The following is a 27,428-nucleotide window of genomic DNA, read 5'->3' on the forward strand; positions in this document are numbered from 1 at the left end:
AAACACAAACTAAACAGAGATACAAGGACACTAACAGAAGTTATGCAACAAATGGATTTAATAGATATCTACAGAACATTTTATCCAAAAACAAACAGATACACCTTCTTCTCAGCACCACATCGTACCTCCTCTAAAATTGACCATATAATCGGTCACAAAACAGGCCTCAACAGATACATATATTGAAATTATCCAATGCATCCTATCAGATCACCATGGCCTAAGACTGATTTTCATTAACAGCATAAATAATAGAAAGCCAACATTCACGTGGAAAATGAACAATACTCTACTCAATGATACCTGGGTCAAGGAAGAAAAAAAGAAAGAAATTAAAGACTTTTTAGAGTTTAATGAAAATGAAGCCAGAACATACCCAAACTTATAGGACACAATGAAGGCTGTCCTAAGAGGTAAACTTATAGCCCTGAGTGCCTCCAAAATGAAACTAGAGAGAGCACACACTAGCAGCCTGACAGCACACCTAGAAGCTCTAGGACTCAAGGAAGCAAATTCACCCAAGGGGAGTAGACAACAAGAAATAATCAGTGCTCGCTTCGGCAGCACATATACTAAAATTGGAACGATACAGAGAAGATTAGCATGGCCCCTGCGCAAGGATGACACGCAAATTCGTGAAGCGTTCCATATTTTTACTTATTCTCCCTCAAAAAAAAAAAAAGAAAGAAAGAAAGAAAAGAAAAGAAATAATCAGACTCAGGGCTGAAATCAACCAAGTGGAAACAAAAAGAACTATTCAAAGAATCAACCAAACAAGGAGCTGGTTCTTTGAGAATATCAACAAGATAGATAAACACTTAGCCAGACTAATCAGAGGGCACAGGGACAGTATTCTAGTTAACAAAATCAGAAATGAAATGAAGATATCCTAAACACCATCAGATCCTTCTACAAAAGGCTATACTCAACAAAACTGGAAAACCTGGATGAAATGGACAACTTCCTAGATAGATAGTAGGTACCAAAGTTAAATCAGGAACAAATGAATGATCTAAACAGTCCCATTTCCCCTAAAGAAATAGATGCAGTCATTAATAGTCTCCCAACCAAAAAAGTCAAGGACCAGATGTCTTTAGTGCAGAGTTCTATCAGACCTTCAAAGAAGACCTATTTCCAACTCTCCACAAACTATTCAACAAAATAGAAACAGAAGGTACTCTCGCCAATTCATTCTATGAAGCCACAATTACTCTGATACCTAAACCACACAAAGACCCAACAAAGAAAGAGAACTACAGACCAATTTTCCTTATGAATATCAATGCAAAATTACTCAATAAAATCCTTGCAAACTGAATCCAAGAACACATCAAAGTGATCACCCTTCATGACCAAGTAGGCTTCATCACAGGAATGCAAGGATGGTTTAATATGTGGAAATCCATCAACGTAGTTCACTATATAAACAAACTCAAAGACAACAAAGACATGATCATCTCATTAGATTCTGAGAAAGCATTTGACAAAATCCAACACCCATTCATGATAAAAGTCTTGGAAATATCAGGAATTCAAGGCTGATATCTAAACATAATAAAAGCAATCTACAGCAAATAAGTAGCCAAAATCAAACTAAATGGAGAGAAACTTGAAGCAATCCCACTAAAATCAAGGACTAGACAAGGCTGCCCATTTTCTCACTACCTATTCAATATAGTACTTTAAGTCATAGCCAGAGCAATTTGACAACAAAAGAAGATCAAGGGGATGCAAATTGGAAAGGAACAAGTCAAAATATCACTATTTGCTGATGATATGATAGTATATATAAGTGACTCTAAAAATTCCACCAGGGAACTCCTAAACTTGATAAACAGCTTCAGTACAGTAGCTGAAGATACACTTAAATCAAACAAATTAATGGCCTTTCTCTACACAAAGGATAAACAGGCTGAGAAAGAAATTAGGGAAACAACACCCTTCACAATAGTCACAAATAATATGAAATACCGTGATGTGATTCTAACTAAGGAAGTGAAAGATCTGTATGACAAGAACTTCAAGTCTCTGAAGAAAGAAATTGAAGAAGATCTCAGAAAATGAAACAATCGCCCATGCTCATGGATTGGCAAGATCAATATAGTCAAAATGGCTGCCCTGCCAAAAGCAATCTACAGATTCAATGCAATCCCCATCAAAATTCCAACTCAGTTCTTCACTGAGTTAGAAAGGGCAATTTGCATATTCATCTTGAATTAAAAAAAAAAAAAAAAAACCTAGGATAGCCAAAACTACTCTCAACAATAAAAGAACCTCTGGTGGAATCACCATCCCTGACCTCAAGCTGTACTACAGAGCAATTTTGATTAAAAACTGCATGGTACTGGTACAGCGACACACAGGTAGATCAATGGAATAGCATTGAAGACCCAGAAATGAATCCACACACTTATGGTCACTTGATCTTTGACAAGGGAGCTAAAACCATCCAGTGTAAAAAAGACAGCTTTTTCAACAAATGGTACTGGCACAACTGGCAGTTATCATGTAGAAGAATGCATATTTATCCATTCTTATCTCCTTGTACAAAGCTCAAATCTAAGTGGATCAAGGAACTCCACATAAAACAGAGAGCTAGCCACCATGAGAATGTCATGGTGGGAAGCAGAGGAGCCTCGTCAGAGATCACCCTTCAGAGAAATCCCTAAGAAAATCCTCTGACAAGTCTACTGGCCATTTCCCAGAATACAGGAAAAGTCTGACATTCCTTAAACTTGTAAGGACAGCAGGCAATTCCATCTTACATTACTTCATTCAGCATAGCTTTCATGACAAAGAGCACAGAGGAGACAGGTATCAAAAATTGCAAGCTATTAAGACATGACACACGGAGCTCTGATATGTATCAAAAGATGGCCTAGTCGGCCATCACTGGAAAGAGAGGCTCATTGAACAGGCAAACTTTATATGCCCCAGTACAGGGGAACGCCAGGGCCAAAAAATGGGGATGGGTGGGTAGGGGAGTGGGGGGGGGAGGGTGTGGGGGACTTTTGGGATAGCATTGGAAATGTAATTGAAGAAAATATGAAATAAAAAAAAAAGACATGACAAAAAAAAAAAAAAAGGAACTCCACATAAAACCAGAGACACTGAAACTTACAGAGGAGAAAGTGGCGAAAAGCCTTGAAGATATGGGCACAGGGGGAAAATTCCTGAACAAAACAGCAATGGCTTGTGCTGTAAGATTGAGAATCGACAAACGGGACCTCATAAAATTGCAAAGCTTCTGTTAGGGTAAAGACAATGTTAATAAGACAAAAAGTCCAACAACAGATTGGGAAAGGATCTTGACCAATCCTAAATCCAATAGGGGGCTAATATCTAATATTTATTTTTAAAAATCTCATGAATTTGGACTCCAAAAATAAATAAATAACCCTAGTAAAACATGAATTCTCAACTGAGGAATACCGAATGGCTGAGAAGCACTGAAAAAAAATGTTCAACATCCTTAATTATTATTACGAAAATGAAAATCAAAACAACCCTGAGATTCTACCTCACACCAGTCATAATTGCTAAGATCAGCAGCTCACGTGACAGCAGATCCTGGCGAGGCTATGGAGAAAGAGTAACACTCCTCCATTGCTGGTGGGATTGCAAACTTGTACAACCACTCTGGAAATCAGTCTGGCGGTTCCTCAGAAAATTGGACATAGAACTACCGGAGGATCCAGCAATACCTCTCTTGGGCATATATCCAGAAGATGCCCCAACTGGTAAGAAGGACATATGCTCCACTATGTTCATAGCAGCCTTATTTATAATAGCCAGAAGCTGGAAAGAACCCAGATGTCCCTCAAGTGAGGAATGGATACAGAAAATGTGGTACATTTACACAATGGAGTACTACTCAGCTACTAAAAACAGCAAATTCATGAAATTCTTAAGACAAATAGATGTATCTGAAGGATATCATCCTGAGTGAGGTAACCCAGTCACAAAAGAACTCACATGATATCCACTCACTGATAATTGGATACTAGCCCAGTAGTTCAGAATACCCAAAATTTAATTTGTAAAACACATGCAAGAAGAAGGAAGACCAAAGTGTGGATACTTCAATCATTCTTAGAAGGGGGAACAGAATATCTGTGGATGGAAATACAGAGACAAATTTAAGAGCAGAGACTGAAGGAAAGACCATCCAGAAACTGCCTCACCTGGGGATCCATCCCTTAAACAACCACAAAACCCAGACACTATGGCAGATGCCAATAAGAGCTGGCTGTGAGTAGCCTGATAAAGCTGTCTCAGGAGAGGCTCTGCCAGGGCCTGACTAATACAGAAGTGGATGCTCACAGTCATTCTTCGGACAGAGCACAGAGTCCCCAATTAAGGGACTAGAGAAAGTACCCAAGATGCTGAATGTGTTTGTGGCCCCCTAGGAGGAACAACTATATGAACTAACCAGTAACCCTAGAGCTCCCTGGGACTTAACCACCAATAAAATAAAACATACTAAGAGGCTCCTGGCTCTAGCTGCATATGTAGCATAGGATGGCCTAGTAGGTCATCAATGGGAGGAGAGGCTCTTGGTCCTGTGAAAGTTCTATGCCCTAATATATGGGAATGCCTGAGTCAGGAAGCAGGAGTGGGTGGGTTGGGAAGCAGGAGGAAGGGGAGAGTTTAGGGGATTTTCAGAGGGGATACTAAGAAAGGGTATAACATTTGAAATGTAAATAAATAAAATATCTATAAAAATTGGATACAGAGGTGGATCCTTGCAGCCTACCATTGGACTGAGCACAGGGTCCCCAATGAAGGAGCTAGAGAAAGGACCCAAGGAGATGAAGGTTTTAGCAACCCCATATAAGGGACAACAATATGAAATAATCAGTACCCCCTGAGCTCCCTGGGACTAAATAATTAATCAAAGAGTACATATAGTGGGACTCATGGCTCCAGCTGCATATGTAGCATAGGATGGCCTAGTTGGTCATCAATGGGAAGAGACTCCCTTGGTCCTGTGAAGGCTTGATTCCCCAGTTTAGGTGAAATGCCAGGGCCAGGAAGCAGGTGTGGGTGGATTGGTGAGCAGGGGGAGGGTTGAGAGGATAGGGGATGTTAGGAGGGGAAACCAGGAAAGGGGACTGTTGGGAGCTATTAAGGCAACGCTATTGTCCTGATCTCTGAATTGGGCCTCTCCCCCCCCCCCGAGAAGAAAAGAGGGTCAAAAACGGGCCACCAACACACCGCTCTGAGAATAACCACAGATTGTTCCAGCCCTAAGTCATTGCCGGATGTCCTGACCTCAAGATACCCTGATACCGCCAAGTTCCTGCTTCCCCGTGTAACTGCCTAAGAATGTGCAATTCTATTGCCCCCCACACACACACTGATAAATACTTCTCCTTTTGCTTGTATTGCCCCATCCCTCTCGCTGATAAGTATCTGTACTTCCCCTTTTCCTTGTGCAATTCTACTGCCCCATCCTTCCTGCTGAAAGGCACTTCCCCTTTTGCTTGTGCATTTAAACCTCGGGCCTGGCAAATACATTTGGGGGCTTTGATGCATTCCAGAACGTCTCCGTGTCGTTATTCGCACAAGGCCCTCTTCTCTCTCTACCCCCCACTTGGTTCTTAGGAAGAGGTCCCCTCGAGACCCTCGAATAACTGGACCTGCTGGACGGGTCAGGGGACATCATTTGAAATGTAAATAAAGTCAGTATCTAATAAAAACATCAACGTTAAAAAAAGCAAACACACACACACACACAGACACACACACACACACACACAGAGCATATTTGGAATCTGTGTAGATAGTGAAGGATTTTCCCTGTGCCAGTTACAAGGCATGGTTAAGGGCTATTACTTCATCCTGTTGATTGGTGATACAAGCAAGAAGTGTCTGTGCCTCCACCACCTCATTGTCTGATACTATGGCATAGCCAGCTATTCTGGCCCCTTCATGCAAAAACTGAGCTGCCATCTGTATACCACGTATAGATGGCCTGAAGCAATGTGTCCTCCTGTATGTGTGAAGGATGAGGTTCCTCTGAAGTTTCAGTGCAAAAGTGAAATAGGGAGTGGTCAGTATTTGTTCCAGGAAGAAGATTGAAAATATTAAGAGGTGGCCATGATTGAAAGGTGAGTGTGGGGTCTTCTAATACAGCTACCTGAAGACACAGAACCCTGGAGGGAGGTAGAGTCTGTAAGCCTTTATAAGTTAGGAGCTGAGACAAGTTATGAGAAGAGAAGATAGTTATAGGCGACCCAAAGCTTAGTTTTTTTGACTCTCAAATAAGGAGTTCAGAGGCTGCTAAGGTATGGATACAAGGTGCCCATCCCTGGATGGTTAGATCTAATTTTTTTGAAAAGTATGCTAAGGGTGTAAAAGAAGGTCCCAGTTGATGACCTAAGATTCCAACAGCAAATCCTTCCTTTTTAAGTAACAAAGAGGGAAAAAGGACAAGTCAAGTCAGGGAGGTGTAAATATGGGGTCTTAAGGAGAGCCTCTTGGAGCCATTGAAAAGGCTTGGTAATAGGTTTGAGAAGAGGTTCATGGGTGGGGCCTAATGCTACTTCATACAAGGGACAAGAAAGGAGGGAAAAGAAAAGAACCCATGAACATAAAAATCTAGCCATTCCTAGGAATGTCAGACTCTCTTCCTTTGTAGAAGGAATAGTTAGAGACTGAATCAGATTCTTTCTACCTAAGGTAATAGCCTTGTGGGTTGGGGTAACTGTTAGTCCCAAATAGGTGACCAGAGGGGTGAACAGTTGGACTTTAGAAGGTGAGATCCTGTAGCCTCAACTGGAAAGGAAATTTAGAAGAGCAGACGAGTCGGCTTGGCTAATTTCTAGAGATGGGCTACAGAGATGGACATCATCAACATAAAGTATAATCAGATTTAGGGAGAGACAGAGACAGTAAGTCAGAAGCCAGGGCCTGAACAAATGGGTGTGGGTTTTCCCCAGAATCCCTGAGGTAGAACAGTCCAGGTAAGTTGGGCAAAAACTGGGTATCAGGATCTGTCCAGGTAAAAACAAATATATTCTGTGACTGGGCATCTGGAGGGATAGAGAAAAAAGCATCCTTGAGATCTCAGACTGAGAAATGGGAAGTCCCTGAGGGGATAGTGGAAAGAAGTGTGTAACGGTTAGCCACAACAGCATGGAGAGGAACTACTGCAGAATTAATGTGCCTGAGGTCTTGAACCAGGCAATAGGTACCATTAGGTTTCTTTTTTTTTTTTTAATCTTTTTTATTACGTATTTTCCTCAATTACATTTCCAATGCTATCCCAAAAGTCCCCCATACCCTCCCCCCCACTTCCCTACCCACCCATTCCCATTTTTTGGCCCTGGTGTTCCCCTGTACTGGGGCATATAAAGTCTGCATGTCCAATTAGGTTTCTTAACGTCTAATATAGAGGTATTAAAGGGGGAAGAGGTGTGGCAAGGGAGTTTTTTCTCTAGAGGTCAGAAATGATAGGCTTAAGTCCCCTGAGGCTCCAGAGAGAGAGAGAGGGCATTGAGCTTGGGTTACATACCTGGTAGAGTCCAGTAATTGGATGACAACAGGAGAATGGTGTTTAGCAACAGAGAGGTTCTTGACATCACATACTAGGAGATCTACCTGAGAAGCTGGTAAAAGAAATAACATGGTAGTGTTAGTAGGTTGACTGGCTAGAAAAAAGAGCAGAGGAGCTACTGGCAAGCTTGGATTTAGGTGAATGGGAGGAGCAAAGAAATAGAGGCTCCCAGCCTAGCTAGGAGATACCTTCCCAATAAGGGAACAGGATATATTGGCACTACCAAAAAGGAATGGGTGAAAGGTACACCCCTAAAAATGCAACTAAGTGGTGGGATCTGATAAGGGAAGTAAGACTGTCCTCCTACCCCAACAATAGAAAAATGAGAAGTAGGTCCCCAAAACTCCTTCAGGACTGAGTAAGTGGCCCCAGTGTCCAAGAGGAAGGATATGGGCTGCCCACTTACCACAATATCTACCCGGGGCTCCCTGCTAGTGATGGCAGTGGTTGGGTCACGGGAGCTCAGGCCTCCTCAGTCGGACATAACCAAGCCTAGGAGATCAGGTGGAGGATTATCTGGGGGTGATGTCCTTCTGTTCTGTGTAACATGAGGGCAATCAACAGCCCAATGTCCCTCTTTTTTTTTTTAATTTTTTTAAATTAGGTATTTTCCTTGTTTAGATTTTCAATGCTATCCCAAAGGTCCCCCATACCCATCCACTCCCCCTTTTTGGCCCTGGCGTTTCCCTGTACTGGGCATATAAAGTTTGCAAGTCCAATGGGCCTCTCTTTGCAGTGATGGCCGACTAGGCCATCTTTTGATACATATGCAGCTAAAGACAAGAGCTCCCGGGTACTGGTTAGTTCATATTGTTGTTCCACCTATAGGGTTGCAGTTCCCTATAGCTCCTTGGGTAATTTCTCTAGCTCCTCCATTAGGGGCCGTGTGATCCAATAGCTGACTGTGATCATCCACTTCTGTGTTTGCTAGGCCCCGGCATAGTCTCACAAGAGAGAGCTATATCTGGGTCCTTTCAGCGAAATCTTGCTAGTGTATGCAATGGTGTCTGCATTTGGAAGCTGATTATGGGATGGATCCCTGCATATGACAATCACTAGATGGTCCATCCTTTCGTCACAGCTCCAAATTTTGTCTCTGTAACTCCTTCCATGGGTGTTTTGTTCCCATTTCTAAGAAAGGGTAAAGTGTCCACACTTTGGTCTTCGTTCTTCTTGAATTTCATGCGTTTGGCAAGTTGTATCTTATATCTTGGGTATCCTAAGTTTCTGGGCTATTATCCACTTATCAGTGAGTACATATTGTGCGAGTTCCTTTGTGATTGGGTTACTTCACTCAGGATGTCTTAATAACGCGTTCTCACGCCCGGCCAGGAAGAACACAGCAAACCAGAATCTTCTGCGGCAAAGCTTTATTGCTTACATCTTCAGGAGCCAGAGTGCAAGAGAGCAAGGAAAGGAATGGCGAAACCCCATCCCTTTTTAAGGAGAATTATCCTCCACCTAGGACGTATTACTCCCTGATTGGCTGCAGCCCATCGGCCCAGTTGTCATCACGGGAAAGGCAGAACACATGGTGGGAAAACTGCCCCTGCATGTGTGCAGACTATGTTTACCACTTAGAACACAGCTGTCAGTGCCATCTTATAATGGCAAATGTGAGGGCGGCTCCTCACAGATCCCCCTTTTCTTTTAATAAGAGCAATAGGCCACCCATATTAATGAGAGTGGAGATAGAGGTCAAATCCCCAGTGTGCAGGTAAAGGAGCCGTACACATAACCTCCTCCCAGGCTCATCACCCAGAGGGGTCCTGGTCTGGTCCCGTGTTGTTTTTCCTGGGGGAAGGACACTTGAACACTCAACCTTCTTGAAAGATGACATGTCTCCCTAGAATAGGCTCATATGTGCCGCAGAGCCCTTCTACTGCAGTGCTTAGCCGTGCAACTCTCTCGGGCTGCTGAAGCACACTCACTCTATCCCGTGCAATGAGGTGCAAGAGCTGAATGGCCAGCGACCTATTGCTTAAGCATAGATATATCAGGGGGAGCACCATGTTCTAGAGCTGCAAGTGCCTGGGCAATAACCACCTTGTCTCTCCTAGTTTGGGCCTTAAGCTTACAGACCAACCAAAGAAGCAACACTAATCCACAGCAAAGTGTATCTCCACATAATCCCACCCCCATCCATTCTTTAAAGAAGGAAAATGCTGAGGAGATCCAATTGGGTAATCCTTTGATCAGGGACAGGTCCAAGCGCTTGGAGTTGACCTGAATGATGGCAAGTCTCAATTCCCGAAGGGTCTGTTCAAATTCAGCCGTCCAATTCTGTAACATATACTGAGAAAGACCTTTTAACAAATTAGCTGCCCTAGTAAATTTCTCATACTGAATGGAAGTAACGCACAATCCCGGAAACTTTTATTCACATCCCAGCCACTTCTAAAAGATTTACTGCATTGACCACATAACAGGAATCTGACACAATATTAAGGGGTTCTAAAAAGGTTTTTAAAACTTCTAAAATCACTAAACATTCTACCACTTGAGGTGAATTTTCATTATATTGTTTGGATACCACTTTACCATTAGCCACATAGGCACCTATACCAGTTTTTGATCCATCAGTATATACCACAATCCCATTTTTAAGTGGGTTTCTTACTGTTATTTGTGGAAACACAACAGATTGATTTTGGACAAACTGTAAAAGTGGATGTTTTGGATAATGGTTATCTATTTGTCCTGAAAAGGAGGTAACTAAAACTGCCCAATCATTAGATATTAGGTGATATGGGCTCTGTCCTTTCTTGCTCTTGACATCCTAACCCTTTTCCTTCTTTATAACCCATCTTTGCCATGATATTTTTTGCTTTAGCTGAATACCCTCTCGATGGGGCATTCTCATTAGACAAAATAAGGCCCAAATGCTGCATAATATCCCTTCCCCAGAGGTTAACGGGGAGTGGGAGCACATAAGGTATGAATTTCCCTTGCTGCCCCTCAGAGGATTCCCATGTCAAGGCAACAGAGCTTATAGTGGGACATGATTGATATCCTAGGCCCTGTAATGAATGAAATGACTCTGTGGTGGGCCATGCTTTGGGCCACCAATGTGTAGAGATTATACTTTTATCTGCTCCGGTATCAAGGATGCCTTCAAACTCTTTTCTGTTGATCTTAAGGCGGAGCTTAGGTCTATCATTCAAAGATACAACCAAATAGGCAGAATCATTTCTGGAGGAGCCCATTTTCTTTATCTCAGGTCCTGCAAATTTCTCCCTGGTATTATCAGGGAGGAGCAGCAGCTGAGCCATCCTATCTCCTTTGCTAATAGAAAAAACGCCCTTGGGGCTTGAGCACAGGACCTGTATTTCAGGGGAATGTTGACAATCCATAACTCCAGGGTGGACTACTAAGCCCTGCAAGGTGAGTGAACCCCGGCCGAGAATAAGGCCCATGGTTCCAGGGGGCAAGGATGGTATAGGCTCCACCCTTGTGGGTCTTCCTGGGTCGCCTCTCTGACTGCGGAGGAAGGAGTCTGCCCTTTATATCCCTCACAGAGCGACACTGGTCGGCTCTATGATAACCCTTGCCACACTTAGAGCAAAGAGTGAGGGTCCCCCCCCTGTTTATCTGGAGCTCTGCAATCTTTCTTAAGATGCCCAGGCTTCCTGCAGTTAAAACATGTCCTCCGATCATTTCTGCCCATGGAGCATTTTTGGGATTGAAGGATGGCAGCCGCTAAGCCTGCATTGGTGAGAGGTCCCCCAAGCTCCCGACAAACCCTGAGCCAGTCTTGTAAACCTTTGTTCTTTCTTGGGGCTATGGCTGCTCGGCACTCCTGTGTGGCTTGCTCATAAATGAGTTGTTCTACCAGAGGGGCGGCTTGCTCTGAATCTCCAAAAATACACCCTGCTGCCTCTGTCATTCTGGCCACAAAATCTGAGAAGGACTCTTGTGCACCTTGAGTAATCTTGGTCAACTGCCCACTTGCCTCTCCCTTCTTAGGTAGTGCTTTCCATGCCTTAACAGCAGCAGCTGAGATCTGAGCATATGCTCCCCAATGATAATTTGTCTGGTTAGCAGCGTGTTGTCCCTGACCTGTAAGTAATTCAAAAGTCCACGTTCTCTGATCCCCTTTCATGGTGGCATTGGCCCTTGCCTGCGTCTGGCAGGAGTCCTGCCACAAGGCTTTCCACTCAAGATACATTCCCATACTGGGGGCTACAGCTTTTACTACCGTCTGCCAATCACCAGGAGTCATAGCGTGATTCGCAAGCCTTTCCACTTGTGCTATAGTGAAATTAGCACTGACTCCATAGTTACGGACCGACTCGGCAAGCTCTTTAATCTGTATATACGCTACCGGAGCGTGGACACGCCCACCCTCGGCTCCTTCAAAGACCGGAAATGCCTGTTGTATTTTCCTTTGTTCCTCCTTTGGAATGAACGAGTCTGTGCATTGCCTCTCTGTCCATTGCCTCTCTGCGCAGGGCTGATGCACTACGCAGGGCTGATGCACTACACAGGGCGAGGGCTCTGCATAGGGCACAGGTGCACTATGACCTTGAAACCGACTGCCAGGAGGCCAAGCAGCAAGCTGGCCTTTGCCAGCCACTTTTGGCTTTTTCCTTGACCGATTAGCTCGCATTTTATCTGGCTGGTACCCTTTTCCCTCATAATGAGCTGCTTCTTCCTCCCAGTCTGTTTCTTCAGAGAAGCTAAATTTTTTATCTGATTCAGAGCTACTAAGAACTAGCTCCTTAAACTCATCTAGTGATGGGTATAGGCTCCTTCTCCTAGAAACCTCCGCTGATTGATCTTTTTTCTTTTGTTTTTTCTCCTCTTTCCTTCCAATCTCTCCCCAGGTATTCTTCCCTGACCTTAACTTTTCCTCAGGTTCAAGACCCTTGGAAAGGCCTGTATACTTATTTTGTGCACCATGTTTCCTCTTTGCTCCTACTCTCTCTCCCCGCTTTACTTCTGATAGATTGTCTTGAATTTCGTCCAGAATCCGCCCTGCCTTAACCACTTGTTGACATGTGAAAAGGAACAAAAGGGCTTCTAACACTAGACAAAGTTCAAGGCCAAACATACCTTGTAAAGCTATTTCTCACTTTACTTCTGATAGACTGTCTTGAATTTCCTTAGAAAGTTCAAGGCCAGGCTTACCTCGTAAAGCTATACTTACGGGTACCCTGTTCCCCAGCTGAAGAGTTCTGAATTCACGCAGTTGAATCCTTCTCAACAGTCTGTTTTACTGGAACCTTCATTACCGTGACCCGCAGTTCTGGTTCTGGAATGAGGGATCTTCCTTGCGCCAGTCCCGAGTTTTTTCTCGTCCCGGAATTTCTCGTCCCAGGTCTTCTCGTCCCGGGTTTCGGCCCCAATTCTTGCGCGCGCCCAACTGGCCAGGAAGAACGACGCTGCTACAGGATCCTTCTGCACACGTTTATTCAGTCCTGTTTCTTCTTTCTCTATATCTCCCTTGTTTATATCTCCCTTGTTTATATCTCGCGCCCGAACCCTGGGCCTCTCACTCTTTTATACTCTCAGTTCTCATCCACGCACAGCAGGCCACGCCACCTCACCAGGCACGAAGCTTCAGCTAATCAGGGCAGCAGGGGCATATCTCCATCAAAATGGATTCACCTGTATCCTGGTACACCTGCGCAGCACTCAAGATGTTTGTGTCTTATATGAGGAAGTCAGGTGCAAGTCATATGACTTAGCTACAGTCCCTGGCGCCTTTGGGACTGCCGCCACACCTGCTCCTAACAAGGATGATTCCCTCTTGATGGCACCTAGGGCATGCCCCTCCCTGGCTTGTGGAAGTTATGGCAGGCTTTTGCCCAATGACCTTGTTAACCACATTTGTAGCAGGTACCTGGTAGTTTCTAAGTCTTAGAAGACCAGGATTTCAGGGCAGTAGCTGAGGCTGGTCAGCCTGCCTTTCCCAGCATATGGTATTTTTGTTTACAGACTTCCTCATCTCTCCCATGGTACACTTTGAAGGCCAGCACTAAGACTTCTGCCTGTGGAGTTAGGGGTCACCTCTCCAGCTTTTTAAGTTTAGCTCTTATGTCAGGGTAGCTCTGGAAAAAGAAGTAGGTCATCAGAAGTTGCTTACCTTCTGGGTTTTCAGGGTCCAGGTTGCTATGCTGCAATAAAGCCTTTGTGAGGCATTCTAAAAATTGACATGGATTTTCCTGCTTGTCCTGGACAAACTCTTGAAGTTTTTCAAAATTTACCAGCTTTAAGGCTACCTTTAGTAGGCCTGCCAAAAGGCATGTAATAAACCTGTCTCTGGCTAAAATATCATCTGTGGAATTATAATCCCATTGAGGATCCTGGTCAAGCACTGCCTCCGATCTGATAGATATGCTCTATCTGTTTGATGAATTTCTTCTGCATGCATTCTCACTTGCTACCATACTTATCTGCGTACCTCAGGAAGTAAGTTATTAGCTAGTATCATATGTACATCATGAAAAGCCAAGCTGTAAGACTGAGTAATATATTGAAACTCTTTAATAAAGGCAGAGGAGTTAGAGATATAAGAATCCAGCCTCTTTTCTATCTGAGAAAGTTCACTCAGAGAGAAAGGAGCATGTACCCTGACAAGGTTGTCTACCCCAGCAACTTCTCTTAGAGGAAGAGCCATTGCTGGGTCAGGTGTCCCTGGGAAAGAAGGTCTTGGGGATTTGGCTGTGGCCTTAGAGTGAATGATAGGCAGGGTGAAGGTAGATGCCAATGTAGAGCATTTGGAGGGAGCTGTGGCTGGCACAGAAGAAGGGGAGTTAGAGGTAGCAGGCTCTGGGGTGTCCTGGTGATAAGAAGAAACTAAGGCAACAGTTTGAGTTTTTGGTGGTGTAGAAACAGGTCTGTGGCTGAAAGGAGGTGGCTCTTTTGCTGGAACTAACATTGTATTGTCATCTGGCGGAGGTTATGTAGGTTTCATGGCTAAGAGAAGTTGGGTTGGGGAACAAGAAAAGCACATGGAGGGATTGGAGCGAAGATAGATGAATGCTTGGACATAGGGGGCCTCTTTCCATTACCAGTTCACTGGCAGTATGTATTAAGATCCCTTAAAATAATTGGATCAAGGGTACCATTAAGTGTCCATTTGGAACTATTATCTAGCTGGTACTGAATCCAGACCTTATTGCAGAGGTATATTAATTTTGATGCCTTTAAGTGAGGCGTTAGCTTCAAAGATTTGAATTTTTCCAGGAGACATCCTAGTAGGGTGCCTGGAGGTACGTTGGAAGAGATTGCACTACACATTTTGAGGGTTACTGGACTATTTCTACCGACATCCCAAGAACAATTCAGTAACCAAAAGGATATCAGCCAGGCTGGAGGCCCAAGTCATCACGAGGGCTTCCAAGTGGCTACACAGTAAAACCTGGGCTTACCATGGAAGGTGTCCTACCCTGGATCCAGGGATTGTTAAATGGCTGCAAGAGCCCAGAATGGGAAAGGAGCAAGAGCGGCTTTCGAGGGAATTGTCACCCAAAGGGTTGATGTCCTAATTCGTATATCAGCTGGGAGATGTGGCTGTAAAATGTCAACTCCTTAGCCCCCAGAAAAGGTTAGCCAGGCCCTATCTGGGAAATTAGAGACCCTCTAGCTGACCAACCTTAACAATTAATATGCCAATGTCTGTGCAAGAATTCTAGTAAACTGGTAAATAGAAACGTGGAACTGAGTGGGTCAGGTGTGGGCCCGGCAGAAGCCAGCTCCCCAATATGGGCTAGGGTGGCACGGCTCACGTGGTAGAAGTTTGTATGTCCCATAGCAGTGGTAGCAGCAGCAGCAGCAGCAGCAGCAGCAGCAGCAGCAGCTCACATGATGGAAGCCTGCAATTCCTGTAGAGATCAGTTGAGGGGCCCGGGATGCACTTTGTTCTGATGCTCCCAACAGGCACACACAGCAGGCTAAGCAGAAGTTCTGCCAAGCAGTGAGAGTTCTGGCCTGTTCCACTGGCAGCAGTTGTAATGTAGTGGTGATGAGGAGCCTGCGCACTCATGGCAGCCACAGTTGAAGGCTGCAGTCGGTAGTAGGAGTCCACTGGGCGATGGTCAACATGGCTGTGATCTCACTGTTTGTACTTAGACACACTGCGGCACGGCTCTGCAGCAACGCTGACAGTACTGCTGATTCCCTGATTTCAGCACCAAAATGATGTGTTAAAATAGTGGCTCGCATCTGAACACAGCACACTGGGCCCATACAGTTCCACATGTGAGAGGTTTATTGCAGAGGGGAGGTGGCAACAGAAAGAGAAGGGGGAAAGAGAGAGAGAGGGAGGGGTGTTCCCCTTATTTAAAGGTGGGAGGTGAACCAAGTGGATTCTGGGAACATGGTAGCCATTGTCTTCGTAACAGGTCTGTAGGTCCCGCCTATGTGATGTCACAGGTTTTGGAGGTCCTGATGCCAACACTGTGAGCTAAGCCTAAGCTACAGCACAACTAAAAGCAGGTTTTTCCAGTAAATAATATAATCTCCAGGTTCTTAGTATGATCAAATATCCAGTAACATATTTGAAAATGTACTATATATATTTGTAGTCCAACAAGGATAACAGTTGGGAGCTAGAAAGAAAGCTTAGTAGTTAAGAGCACTGGTTGACCTGGCCCTAGGAATGTTGCAGAAGTGGCGTCTGTACCATATATATATATATATTTGACAGTCAGTAGCAGAGAGGAGAGTGGCTAGGTCTATGCTCAGTGTTCTGACCTATGAACATCTGAATGATTAGTGGCCCTGAAGAAAGCAAGCCTGAGATGATCACCACTCTGGTGCCTCATAGACCCCTATGGCTAGTAGGACTAGGAACAAACCAGAGACTAGAAGAACCCCACCTGGAACTGAGGGCTGGAGTAAGTTCAAGACAAATGATCCTTGTATGGGTCTACTTGAGTGGGTCATGTGAGAAGGGAGCCAGAGACAACCGTCATACTGGCATCATGGGGACTGGACAAATAGCTATCATGAGATAACCCCACCAGTTAGGTGCTGCAAAGGTCAGGGAATAAGGGAACAGACCATTCCTGAAATGACCCCTGCCAGATACCATAATGCAGAAGCAGGGTTCCACACTTCTGATACCACTCCTAAGATGATCCCAGACATTCAGGGACCCTGTGTGCCTCTGAAAGTAGCAATGAAATGATGGAGAAATGGAAGAGAAAGTGAGACAAAAGGATATGGGCATAATTAAGAGAAGCACAACTGGACACTCAAGGATACTAAAGAACAGCCTGATATGAATAGCTGGTGATACCACCTAAGACCATCATGGTAAGGTAATAATGGCCCGTTCTACCACTGGGGCCATGTCTGGGTCCATGTCTGGGTCCATGACCCTGAAGCAGCAGGATCTGTTATCAACAAAAGCCAAATAGAGGTCACTGATCTGGGCTGTTGACCAAGGACATATTGATGTCTGAAGGCTGTGCAGAACTGGCCTCACCCCTCACTTGGGCACTTTGGTAGAGCTGGAACTTGGGGGCACAAAAGCAGATCTGACCCTGCCCCTATCTATCTGCAGTACTTGGGAGAGTAGGCCTGCACATTGTTGGAATTGCAAGTGAGCCACCTCTAAGGATATGTGCATGGGAGACAGCCCTACCACTCATCTCCCATGTGGTGGCATGGACAAATGAGAGTCGCCCTCCTCCCTTTTTTTCCTTTGCCACTTGTGGCAGGCAGCCCCTCACCAGCTGCAGCACTCTGGAGAGCAAGCCCTACATCTAACCTGGTCTGAACAGTAAAACTGACCCTGATGGTAGGGGCACATATGAGCAGAACCTGAAGGTATGAGCATGGGAGAGCTGGCCCTGTCAATTGGCTGCTGTGTGGTGTCGTGGGCAAGAGAGAAATGATCCCCTCTTGCTACCAATGGCAGGAAGAAGAGCTGGCTGTGAGGTCATCAGAGTGGGAGAGTTGGTCTTTCCTCTCACCTGGACAACATCGTAGAGCTGGGGTTGTAAATGAGCCAGCCCTGAGGGATAGAACTGTGGGAGACCTGGAACTGTCTCTTGTCTGCTGAGAAGTGGCACAAATGAGGGCAAAGGCACTTGTCCCTTCTCTCAACCTTCACCATCTATGGAAGGCATGAGAGGTGGCCCAGGAGTCATGAGTGTGGAAGAACTGACCATGACCCTCACCTGCTGCAACACTTGGGAGAGATGGTCCTGCACATCACCTGGGCAGCAGGATAAAGCTGGACCTGGTAGCAGGGGTTGCCGGTAAGCCAGTCTAGAGGGTGGAAGACCTGGAGAGCCAGTAGGCTGAGCACATCAGTTGCCACTCAGGCCTAGATTCATGTCTTTGAATTGGCCCACCACAACATCTACCCCAGTGAAGAACTGCTTGAGTGCGTGAAGAAGCCAAGCCTACAGATCCAAAACTACAGGATCTCCATTATGCAAGCCAACAACAGTATATCCAAATGATATCCAAAAGAAGTCTTAGTGAGGTTCCAGTATTGATAGAATATCAGAAGCAAGAGGTCTCATACAAGATCAAGGAGTCACTGCAATGAACATTGCAAGCAAAAAAGTGTAGACAAAAGAGTATACTGTGGGACACACTGTGACAAACTACAGCTTCCACAATAAGTTTTTTTTCTCCATTGCATGGGGGTAATTGAAAGGGTAGAGGGTGGGTGTGAAGGGAGAGGGATTGAGTGGGATTGGTATTCATGAGGTAAAATTCACAAAGAACCAATAAAATATTTCAAAGAAAGCTCATTGACTGTCATGTTCCATTGATATCAGTGAGAAGCATGCTCTTTTCTAAAAGAAAATGAGTCTGGAACAGAAGGGGGTGTGGGAAAGAGCCTGAAGTCAGGGTATAGTATATAAGATAAGAATGAATAAAAAATGAAAAAGAACACTGGATACACTTCCAGAGCACATGAGTTCAATTCTCAACATTTACATCTTGGCTCACGCCACAAGTAGCTCCAGTTCTTGAGAGTCTGATGCTCTGTTCTAGCCTCTGTGGACATGAGATATGCAAGTGGCACACAGAAATGCATGAAGATAAAACATATGTACACATAAAATGAACTTTTAAAGTTTAAAACTTTAAGAAGGATAGTAGGTGGTTTACAGAAGGCTAGGTTCAAGAGAAGCTATTCTGCAAAACAGCAACCTGTGATTATCCAGCTGGTACTACCTGTCTAGTATGGCACTTTCACGGCCTTCTGTCCCAGAACATATTAGCTGCTAACTACTCTATATCATCAACAAATGTAAATAAGCAATAGGCAGTAGTATAACTAATTCATAGATTATATCATAAGAAAAGTAAAGATCAGAAAAATTTTGTAGGTGATCAGGAATTACTAACAAAAATTTGGCAGAAAAAAAATATTTTTAAATGTCTATTCAATTCATCTCACTGAGTGTCTGCTCTATTTTAGGCATTGTATTTCAGCAAAAGCTACGGAGTTTAATATGACAAGATCATCCTTCCCACCTCCAAGTGTTCATATTACTTTAAACAATACAAACAAATATTGTACTAATTATAATCCATTGCATTAAGTGATAAAACATTCTTGTGGAGTGCATGTTCATCAATGTGCTACAGGCTGGAAATAAAGCTCAGTGGTCGCAAATGTTTGGTGTGGATGCACGCACACACACACACACACACACACACACACACACATACACACAGAGAAAAATAAGTGCTATATGAGCAATCAAAAGATAAGTGAGTTGTTTTTTTGTTTTTGTTTTGCTTTGTTTTGTTTTTTTTTAGCTAGAAACGTGAGATACATATGAGAGCTCAGAGGAAGCAGTATGTACTATGAAACCATAAAGAATGTGTTGAATATTTTACAACGATAGGGTGAAACATGTTTCAAAGAGAGCACATATATTGTGAGGGCTAGCGTACTGAAAAATCAGAGACTGCTCTAGGAATAAGAAAATGTTCAATGTAGCTACAACAGAGTGTGCCAAAGCTAGATGAAACATAGTGAGTGATGCTTCATAGTTCTGGTGAGTCGTAATTGCAGAACTTCAGAAGAATTTAATGGCTAAGGAGTCTCTGTAGGGCTCGTAGGACAAGTCGCTTGGTATGTTTTGGTGCAGTACATCCTTTTCATAGTACATACTTTTTTTCTTTTTACCTGGCACATGAGAGCACCATAATATTTACCTCAAAGGGTTGTAGAAAGAAGTTATTCATTGGCTGTTGTGAAAGTTAACATCATTTTATGTCTATGAATGTTGTAAGTGATAATCATTCCTCTCTTTCCTCTTTACCTACTCCCTACCCTCCCTTGGTCCCTCCCTTCTATTTCTCCCTTACTTCTCCTTTTGAAATTTATAACTTACTACATAAAAGCTAGTTGAGGACAAAAGGAAATTCAATCCCAACATTAAAGAAAATTATTAAACCTTGACTCTACATTCATTTTGTATAAATAAATTAATTTATTTAAGGAATCGCCTTTAGGTAAGCAGTGAATAAAGATTGTAAAGTAAAATAGAGTTTTGTTTTGTTTTGTTTTGTTGTTGTGATCCTTTTCATTGTGATGAGATATCTCAGAACTAGAATGTTGGGACAGAACTGAAGTTAAGTTGATGGGAGGAAACTGCTAAAGATGCTGAATAGACTAAGGCCCTGCATCCTTTTTGACTATCTAGATTTTTAAGGGTTGATAAAGATATCTGCATGTCAGAGTTCACCAACTACAAATCAAGCTTTTTTGGCTGAGCAGCCTTCTCAGTGCCCTTTTCATGTCTTTGTTCCTTAGACTATAGATAAAGGGGTTCATCATGGGGGTTACAACTGTATACATGATGGCAGCTACCTTATCCCTTTCTGCTGAGTAGCTGGAAGCTGGGAGAAAGTAGACACCAACAATAGACCCATAGAAGAGAGACACTGCTGAGAGGTGGGACCCACATGTAGAAAATGTCTTCCACTTTCCTTTTACTGATGGAACATTAAGCACAGCAGTGCCAATAAGTGCATAGGAGACAAGAATAAAAACAAAGGGGACGAAGATAACTGTTCCCCCAACAATGAGGATGAGCAAATTGTTGATTTGAGTGTCTGAACAAGCAAGCCTTAACACGGGTTCCAGATCACAGAAGAAGTGTGGGATTACTCTCTGATCACAGAAAGGCAAGCGACTCAGCAGGCTGAGATGCAGTACTGAGACTAGATTAGAGATAACCCATGGAACCACAACCAACAGGGCACAGCGCTTGGGATTTAACAGTGCAGCATAGTGTAATGGGTGACAGATGGCAATATATCGGTCATATGCCATGGCTGCCAAAAGGAAATTGTCCAAGTCCACCAGGAACATGAAAAAATACATTTGTGTAAAGCATCCTACAAAGGAGATGGTTGGATTCTGGCTTTGAATGTCTGCCAATATTTTAGGGACTGTAGTGGTTGTGAAGCAGATGTCTGTGAAGGATAGGTTGGCAAGGAAGAAGTACATGGGACTGTAAAGGTGAGTATCACTGATGATTGCCAGAATAATAAGTGAGTTTCCTACCATAGTGACCAGATACATGCAGAGAAACAGTGTGAAGAGGAGCAGCTGCTGCTCAGATCCCACTGTGAGTCCCAGGAGGATGAATCCAGAGATAGCAGTTTGGTTTCCTTGGTGCATGGTTCTGCTGTATCTAAAAAGGGAAAATTCATCTTCATCGTTAAATGGCAACATGACACAAAAGCCCATCAGTATATCACACTAGCTTGTAGAAGAGACTCAGGCCTTGGAGACAGAAAACACGGAGATGCATTGTTTCCCTATTAATAAAACAGCAATAAAACAAGAGCCTAGTACATAGTGAGAGACCAGTAAATATTAGTAAATAGGTAAATGGGGAAAATGGGCAGTCTATATTTATAGCTCACTCTTCATGTCTTTACTACCTGACCATGCTGGAGCTCTTTCTTCAGTTTCTATTTTTCATGGGTACGCTGAGAATTGTACTGACACATGCAAAGTAGTCAGATGTGTTTGAGCCACAACTACACAAATTACAGCCATTATCATTCACTAATCTGAAAAACTCATGGAGTCTAAAGCAAAAAGAAAGCGCCAAAGAAGAACTATTGCAAACCCCACTTTTCACATTTCAACAAGATGACGTGATCATCTACATGAAGTACCACAGGAAAGCCATGCATGAATGTCCATTCAAGCAAGCAACAAAGATAAAATTTAGTGTCCTGAGCCAATTTACTGAAATCATTTGAACAGAAAGATGCCAAAATAAAGAATGGTTTGGATAACACTTTAAGTGTTAGTAATTATTCTAGCTTCTAGTTTGTCAATATTCTAAGTGTCTTACATGATGCATTTTTTTCAAATATTCACTGCAACCTTATAAAAATACATAGGACTACTGAAATACAAATTTATAGATGAAAATTTGGCACATCCAGAGTAATGTTGATCAAATTAATAGAAAAACCAGTTCAGTGAAGTCAGTCCTGAGCTTAGCAAGCATGACTTTAGAGATGTCTTACTTGGCTCCCAGGCTGTAACATCTCTGTATTGCTTTACACCTTTGTGAATTCATCAGAGGATCGAATAATTAATATTGATTCTATGTCACCCATATTAATATACATGAAAACTTATTCATCCAGTCATATACTGAAGTCATATAATGAAGTTGGACTTTTGAGTTGTGACCTAGAACTTAATTGACCCGTACCTGGGAGCAAATAGATATGCACACTGTAAGATTTGTTTTGTTTTGGGTATTTTTTTGTTTTGTTTTGTCTTCCAATTTGTACCTCTTCTAGACTGTCCTATGTGATGTTCACATATCCATTTGATTAATTTGCTACATGAAGACCTGTCATGTCTTCATACCATCTTCCTAGCCTAACACAAGTAGAACTGCTATTATGTAAATTTCTATAATTTTACTGGTTTTCTGTTAAGATTGTGCCTTCCATGATCAAACAAAAAAAGAGGTTGCTAACACTAATGAATAGTTGGAGCAAGATTACAGGAAGGATGCTGCACTTATTTAATAACACAATTTTTTTCTAAGTACCATAGCAGTCCTCATTTGCATACTAACAAATGTGCTAATTGTAAATCAAGCAGGATAGGGTCTGGTGGGGCCTCTGCTAGGCAACACTCTGCTGTTTCATACGTACAAAATGTACTGAAAATAATAAAGTGGCATATTATTATGTACATGTAATCTAGGCTTTTCATTAATGCAGATTGAATTAGCCAAGTTTGACAGTGCACGTTTGTGATTTGACTTTCAAGATATCATGTTAGCTTGCTCCATTTAACTGAATGTTCCCATCTACCCTCTCCAAGCTGATGTTACCCTTCACAACCAAGCATGTTTGTTTCTTCCATCTGTCACTGTTCATATTCAAGTCACTAAGTTGGCACATTGTGTTTGCAATGAATGTAGGGAGCAAGTGTTTATGCTTGGGGGTTAGGGGTCTCCCTCCCATGGTACTCACCTTGTGTTTTTATAGCTGTTTTCAAAGCTCCTACATACAGAAGTGGCTTCACTTTATTCACTAAAAGTCAGCAATTTTTTCCAGCTATAACATCAACTTTTTTCTCTTCCTCATAGTAAAAGCAGTATGAAACAGAAAGATAAAAGAGAAAAAAAAAGGTTGGAAGGCTAAAAACCTCAACCAGTGTTGTCTCTGCTTCTGCATTCTGGGCTCTGGACAAAATCCTCAAGGCATCTTATTAAAAACCACTTGTATGTCCATCCTCTGTGGACCAAGTCTTCCCCGCTGGGAATTATTGGCATTATCTAATTTCATGATATATGAAGACTATATGCAACCAGAATAGATTTTAAAAAAACATATACCTGCTAGATTTTTATCTATTAATAAAACTAAAATACTGGCTTTGGAAGGAAGCAATTCAGCCTCCTTAAACCTAATAATAATTGTTCTTTGGATCTCCATGTAATCTTAGATTTTGATTTGGAGAAATTTAGCAATAAAAGTAAAATGGTGCATTTATTATCTTCCATATACTATTCTAAGCCCACTGTGTATGTTTATTTTCATAACAAAACTATGATATGGGAAAATTATGATATCTTTTTCACAAATAAACTGAAGTCAGAGTTTGAGAGAGTTAACTAAAGCCCTATATGTAGGTGGTAGTAGACACATATCACGAAGAAACTCTCTCTGTAGATACCCTGTAAGCATTGTACGAGACTATTTCATAATGGTCATGGATGGAGGAGCTATACAATAAGGGACATACAGAGAAAAAAATTCTTTCCTACAACTCTTCCTTCAAAATGTGGACAAATTTCCTCAGCACCTGCTAAAATCTACTATGAAACCTCTGCCACTAAACCTAGAGGCAGCTGTTTCTAACCCTGCAGACTACAGACATTCATACTAGTCTGTTTTCCCATCATGTTTCCATTTAATATCTCTGGCTAACCTTCTAGCTATATTCAGGATCCTATATCCATGTGTCTTCCATGGAGATTTAAATCATCAACAGATGTTTCAAAACTGTTTCCAAACACTTGGATTTCAAACTGTTGTAATCTTTGCAAAATACAAGCAAAAAGAGGAAGCAAACCCCCATCTATTTCAGATGCTTAGTTACTAAACTACATTATTCCTATCATTAAACACAAATTTTTTGTATTAGCTATATTTCTGTCTCCATTTCGTCACCTCAGCCCACTCCAATCTGCCTTCTGCCTGACATAATTCCACTGAAATAGTTCTTGAAGGTCACAATGACACTTATGCTGCTAAATCCAGTTTTCTTGGCAACTTCACAGCATTTACCTCATATGGTCACCTTCCTAATATACACTCGTTCCTTGGCTTTGGGAAACTCTCACGAGTCTGGGTTTCCTTCTAGCTTGATGATGATTCTTCTGCTATTGCCTTTTATGGCGCCACTGTGGATATTTAAATATTTATGGTGATGTTACAGAGTTCTTGCTTGCTCCAAATACAATCATCTATTCATTTTCGGGGTTTAATTTACTATGTGAAGTGGAAATTTCTGGTTTCTTTGGAGACTTGGTTATGTCATATGATGTTTTTCTGGCTGCTGTCTGATGAGAGGATGTCTTGCTGATGCGGACACATGAGAGAATGCTTTGCTTAGGCAGACATTTGAGAGGACGTGTGACTTTTGGAAAGAATATAAGTAGAACCCAACAGACAGTGAAGTACACTCTTGCAATGCAACACTTTGTTTGTCTTCACTGATCTTTGTTTGTCCTGACACTGCAGAGAGAAATGCACCAGATAAACCTCTCCTGTTATTCCAGTTGCTTCTTGCACTTCCAGGGACTCTGACCCGTTAGGTGGAATCTTGCAATTTCTTCTGGATTGAACCACTGCTAGTGATTTGTGTTCAGTGTTTGGGGATTGAAATGGAGTGCCACTACTGATTCGTGTTTGATGTGACTTGACTGCTGATATCATGACAAAAAACTTTAGAATCACCCCCAAAGAACTACTTCTAAACAGGTTCACATCCCCCTTGTCCAATTAACCATCTTTCTCCCCTACCTTTGGTCATTGGACGAGAAGAGAGATTGAAGCATTTAAGAACACTAATTAAAGTAGAAGTTGAAAAATCTAAGCCTACAACTATATTCATGATGATAGTTCTCAAGACTAGGAATAATATCTGGTAATAATATAACTGGGAATTATATGAATGCATTTGTATATACCATATAATTTATGACATCTGCACACACATGTGCATGTATATTCATGAACACGTGTACATATGCATACCCACTCATTCACAGAAATATACACATATACACACACACATATGCATACACATGCACACATACCCATACCACAGAAAAAGAAAATGTGTACAAATAATTGCTTTATCCTTTCAGGGGTTCCCTTCTTTGCCCTGAGCTCTCCTGAAATCTGACACCCTATATCAAATGACTGACAAGCCTGTCTCAGATCTGCACAGCTTTTTAAGGTACTAGAGAAATGGCTACATAGAAAGACTGACAAACAAAAGTCATGGCTGCCACTTGCAGAACTGTCAATACAATTCCCTGGGCCACTAGAAAAATAGAGTCTTTCCATGTACCTTTTGTGCAGCCTTTTCAGTTTGGCAAATCACATCACAAGTTTCATTGGATTTGCCATTTCTTCAGGAGCCTTGGACATTCCTAGAGGAGATTTTTAAGTCTTTAGACAATTTGTATTCAGTGGTGCAATGTTCGAAGCTTTTTTTTTCTATAGAGGAATATTTGGAAACAAAGGACACTGACACTGACCTTTTCTCTGAGTGGCTGCCTTTGCATACGTCATAGCAAATGCACTTAGGAACTGCTCATTCGTGAGGGCTGTTCAGAGGCAGGGTAAGAGAAGTGTCCTGGGAATTGACAAGCAGCAAAGCAGGGCACGAAAGAACAGGGACATTCAGAAATGATGAATGGGGTCATTTTTGCTTTGAAAAGATCGGTGTTTCCTCATTTGGAGGATTGATCTATACACGTTTATGTTCTTGGGTGAATGTGTGCTTGTTCGCTTTGACAGAGGACATCATAAACATGCTCACCATTTTAATCCCATTCTATTCACGGCTACCTGAGTGACCTTTGTAAAGTCCTCTCTTGGGAGGGGGGGTGGTTAGTGTCATCCTTTGTAAAATGAATGGGTTATACTAAATGATCTTTATACTCAAAATCCACTCTGACATTTGGAAATCCTATGATTTCTAATTAGATACATTTACTCATGGTGTGGTAGAAGTGTGATTGGATATGGGTAGTAGAGACAGTACAATTTCTTTTTAACTAACACAGTAGCTTTGGTGTATACATTCTGATGCATAATTCATGACGTTTCCCAAATTCAAGCTTTGAGAGAATTTGTGACCAAGAAAAAAAATACGTTTTGCCTAATCGGTTCACTTATGTTATGTGCGAGTTAGGAAGCTCATTATAAAGGAGTGTGTTTGCAAAAGGAGGTCACCTGGGGATAGTAGTATGGCTAGGTTTCTGTTTGAAAGGGGAAAATTGGGAAATGGAAAGGTGTAGAAAAAGGTTAAAACTGCTTTAAATATCTTCCTTAGTAAGTTTGTGAAAAACATAGAAATGGTTATGAGTTTATCCATGAAACTGGAGGTGATCCAACTTGGGAGGAGTCATCAAGTTCTGTATTTATTCATTATATAATTAATGGGAGATGGAAGTAGGGTTGAAGTGCTTCTTCAATACTGGGAAAAAAAAGAAGATGATGCGAGGAAAGTATCCCATAGGGCTTGTTTCTTGTCTAAATCCCAGCTACTTTGAACAAAAGACCCAAGAAGCCTCCTTTCTCACAAGCATCCATAACATAAAGGAAAGAAACGTCAAGAGGAAAGAAAAGACAAGGCCCAGATGACCCAGCCACCCTGGCTCATCCAGTCTTGCCTGTTCAAAGTTTTCACTTGGGGCTGAAGAGATGGATCAGTGATTATAAGCACTGTCCAGTTTTCCAGAGGCCCTGCGTTCAATCCCTAGTAACCATGTGGTGACTGATACCCATCTATACCTCATCTAGCATGCAGGTAGATGTACATGCAGATGGAGTACTCATACACAAAACAAACAAATAAATCATAAAGTTTTTGTTTTGTTTTTCTTACTGTGCCCTATAGAAAAATTCTCACATGTCTGCGTACTTGAGAGGCAATCATATTTTTACTCATACTCGGGTCATGTCATAATGATCAGTTTCATCAAAGTTTTATTGGCAGCTATTTAAGAGTGGCACTGTGACCCAAGGGGCATCTAGTGAAGGGAGAGGTTTGGAAAGCCAAGTTGAAGCACTTGGCTCTCAGTGTTGCAGAAAATCATCACAGATGGCTTGCTATATTACTATTCAGCTTGTTACAGCTGCCGCA

At 42.4% G+C, this 27,428-nt stretch overlaps 1 protein-coding gene, 1 non-coding gene and 1 pseudogene across 2 annotated transcripts; 2 read left to right on the forward strand and 1 right to left on the reverse strand.

Annotated features, from left to right (window-relative positions):
* The first annotated feature begins 551 nt into the window (after window positions 1–551).
* Window positions 552–658, forward strand: Gm22288. The gene has a single exon (XR_003953241.1). It is a non-coding gene; the product is annotated as a U6 spliceosomal RNA (small nuclear RNA).
* Window positions 659–16,186: 15,528 nt separating this feature from the next.
* Gm51430 lies at window positions 16,187–16,298 on the forward strand (annotated as a pseudogene).
* A 3,936-nt stretch (window positions 16,299–20,234) lies between these two features.
* Window positions 20,235–21,233, reverse strand: Olfr1324 (olfactory receptor 1324). The gene has a single exon (NM_146292.1). The coding sequence runs from the start codon at window positions 21,231–21,233 to the stop codon at window positions 20,235–20,237; it is 999 nt and encodes a 332-aa protein (NP_666404.1).
* Between the last annotated feature and the right edge of the window lie 6,195 nt (window positions 21,234–27,428).

Source organism: Mus musculus, chromosome X (assembly GCF_000001635.26).
Source record: "Mus musculus strain C57BL/6J chromosome X, GRCm38.p6 C57BL/6J".
NCBI classification, from domain to species: Eukaryota; Metazoa; Chordata; class Mammalia; order Rodentia; family Muridae; genus Mus; species Mus musculus.

Bases quoted from the DNA above. Each gene is read 5' to 3' on its own strand.
- Olfr1324 (NM_146292.1), bottom strand. From the start codon at position 21,233: ATGTTGCCATTTAACGATGAAGATGAATTTTCCCTTTTTAGATACAGC.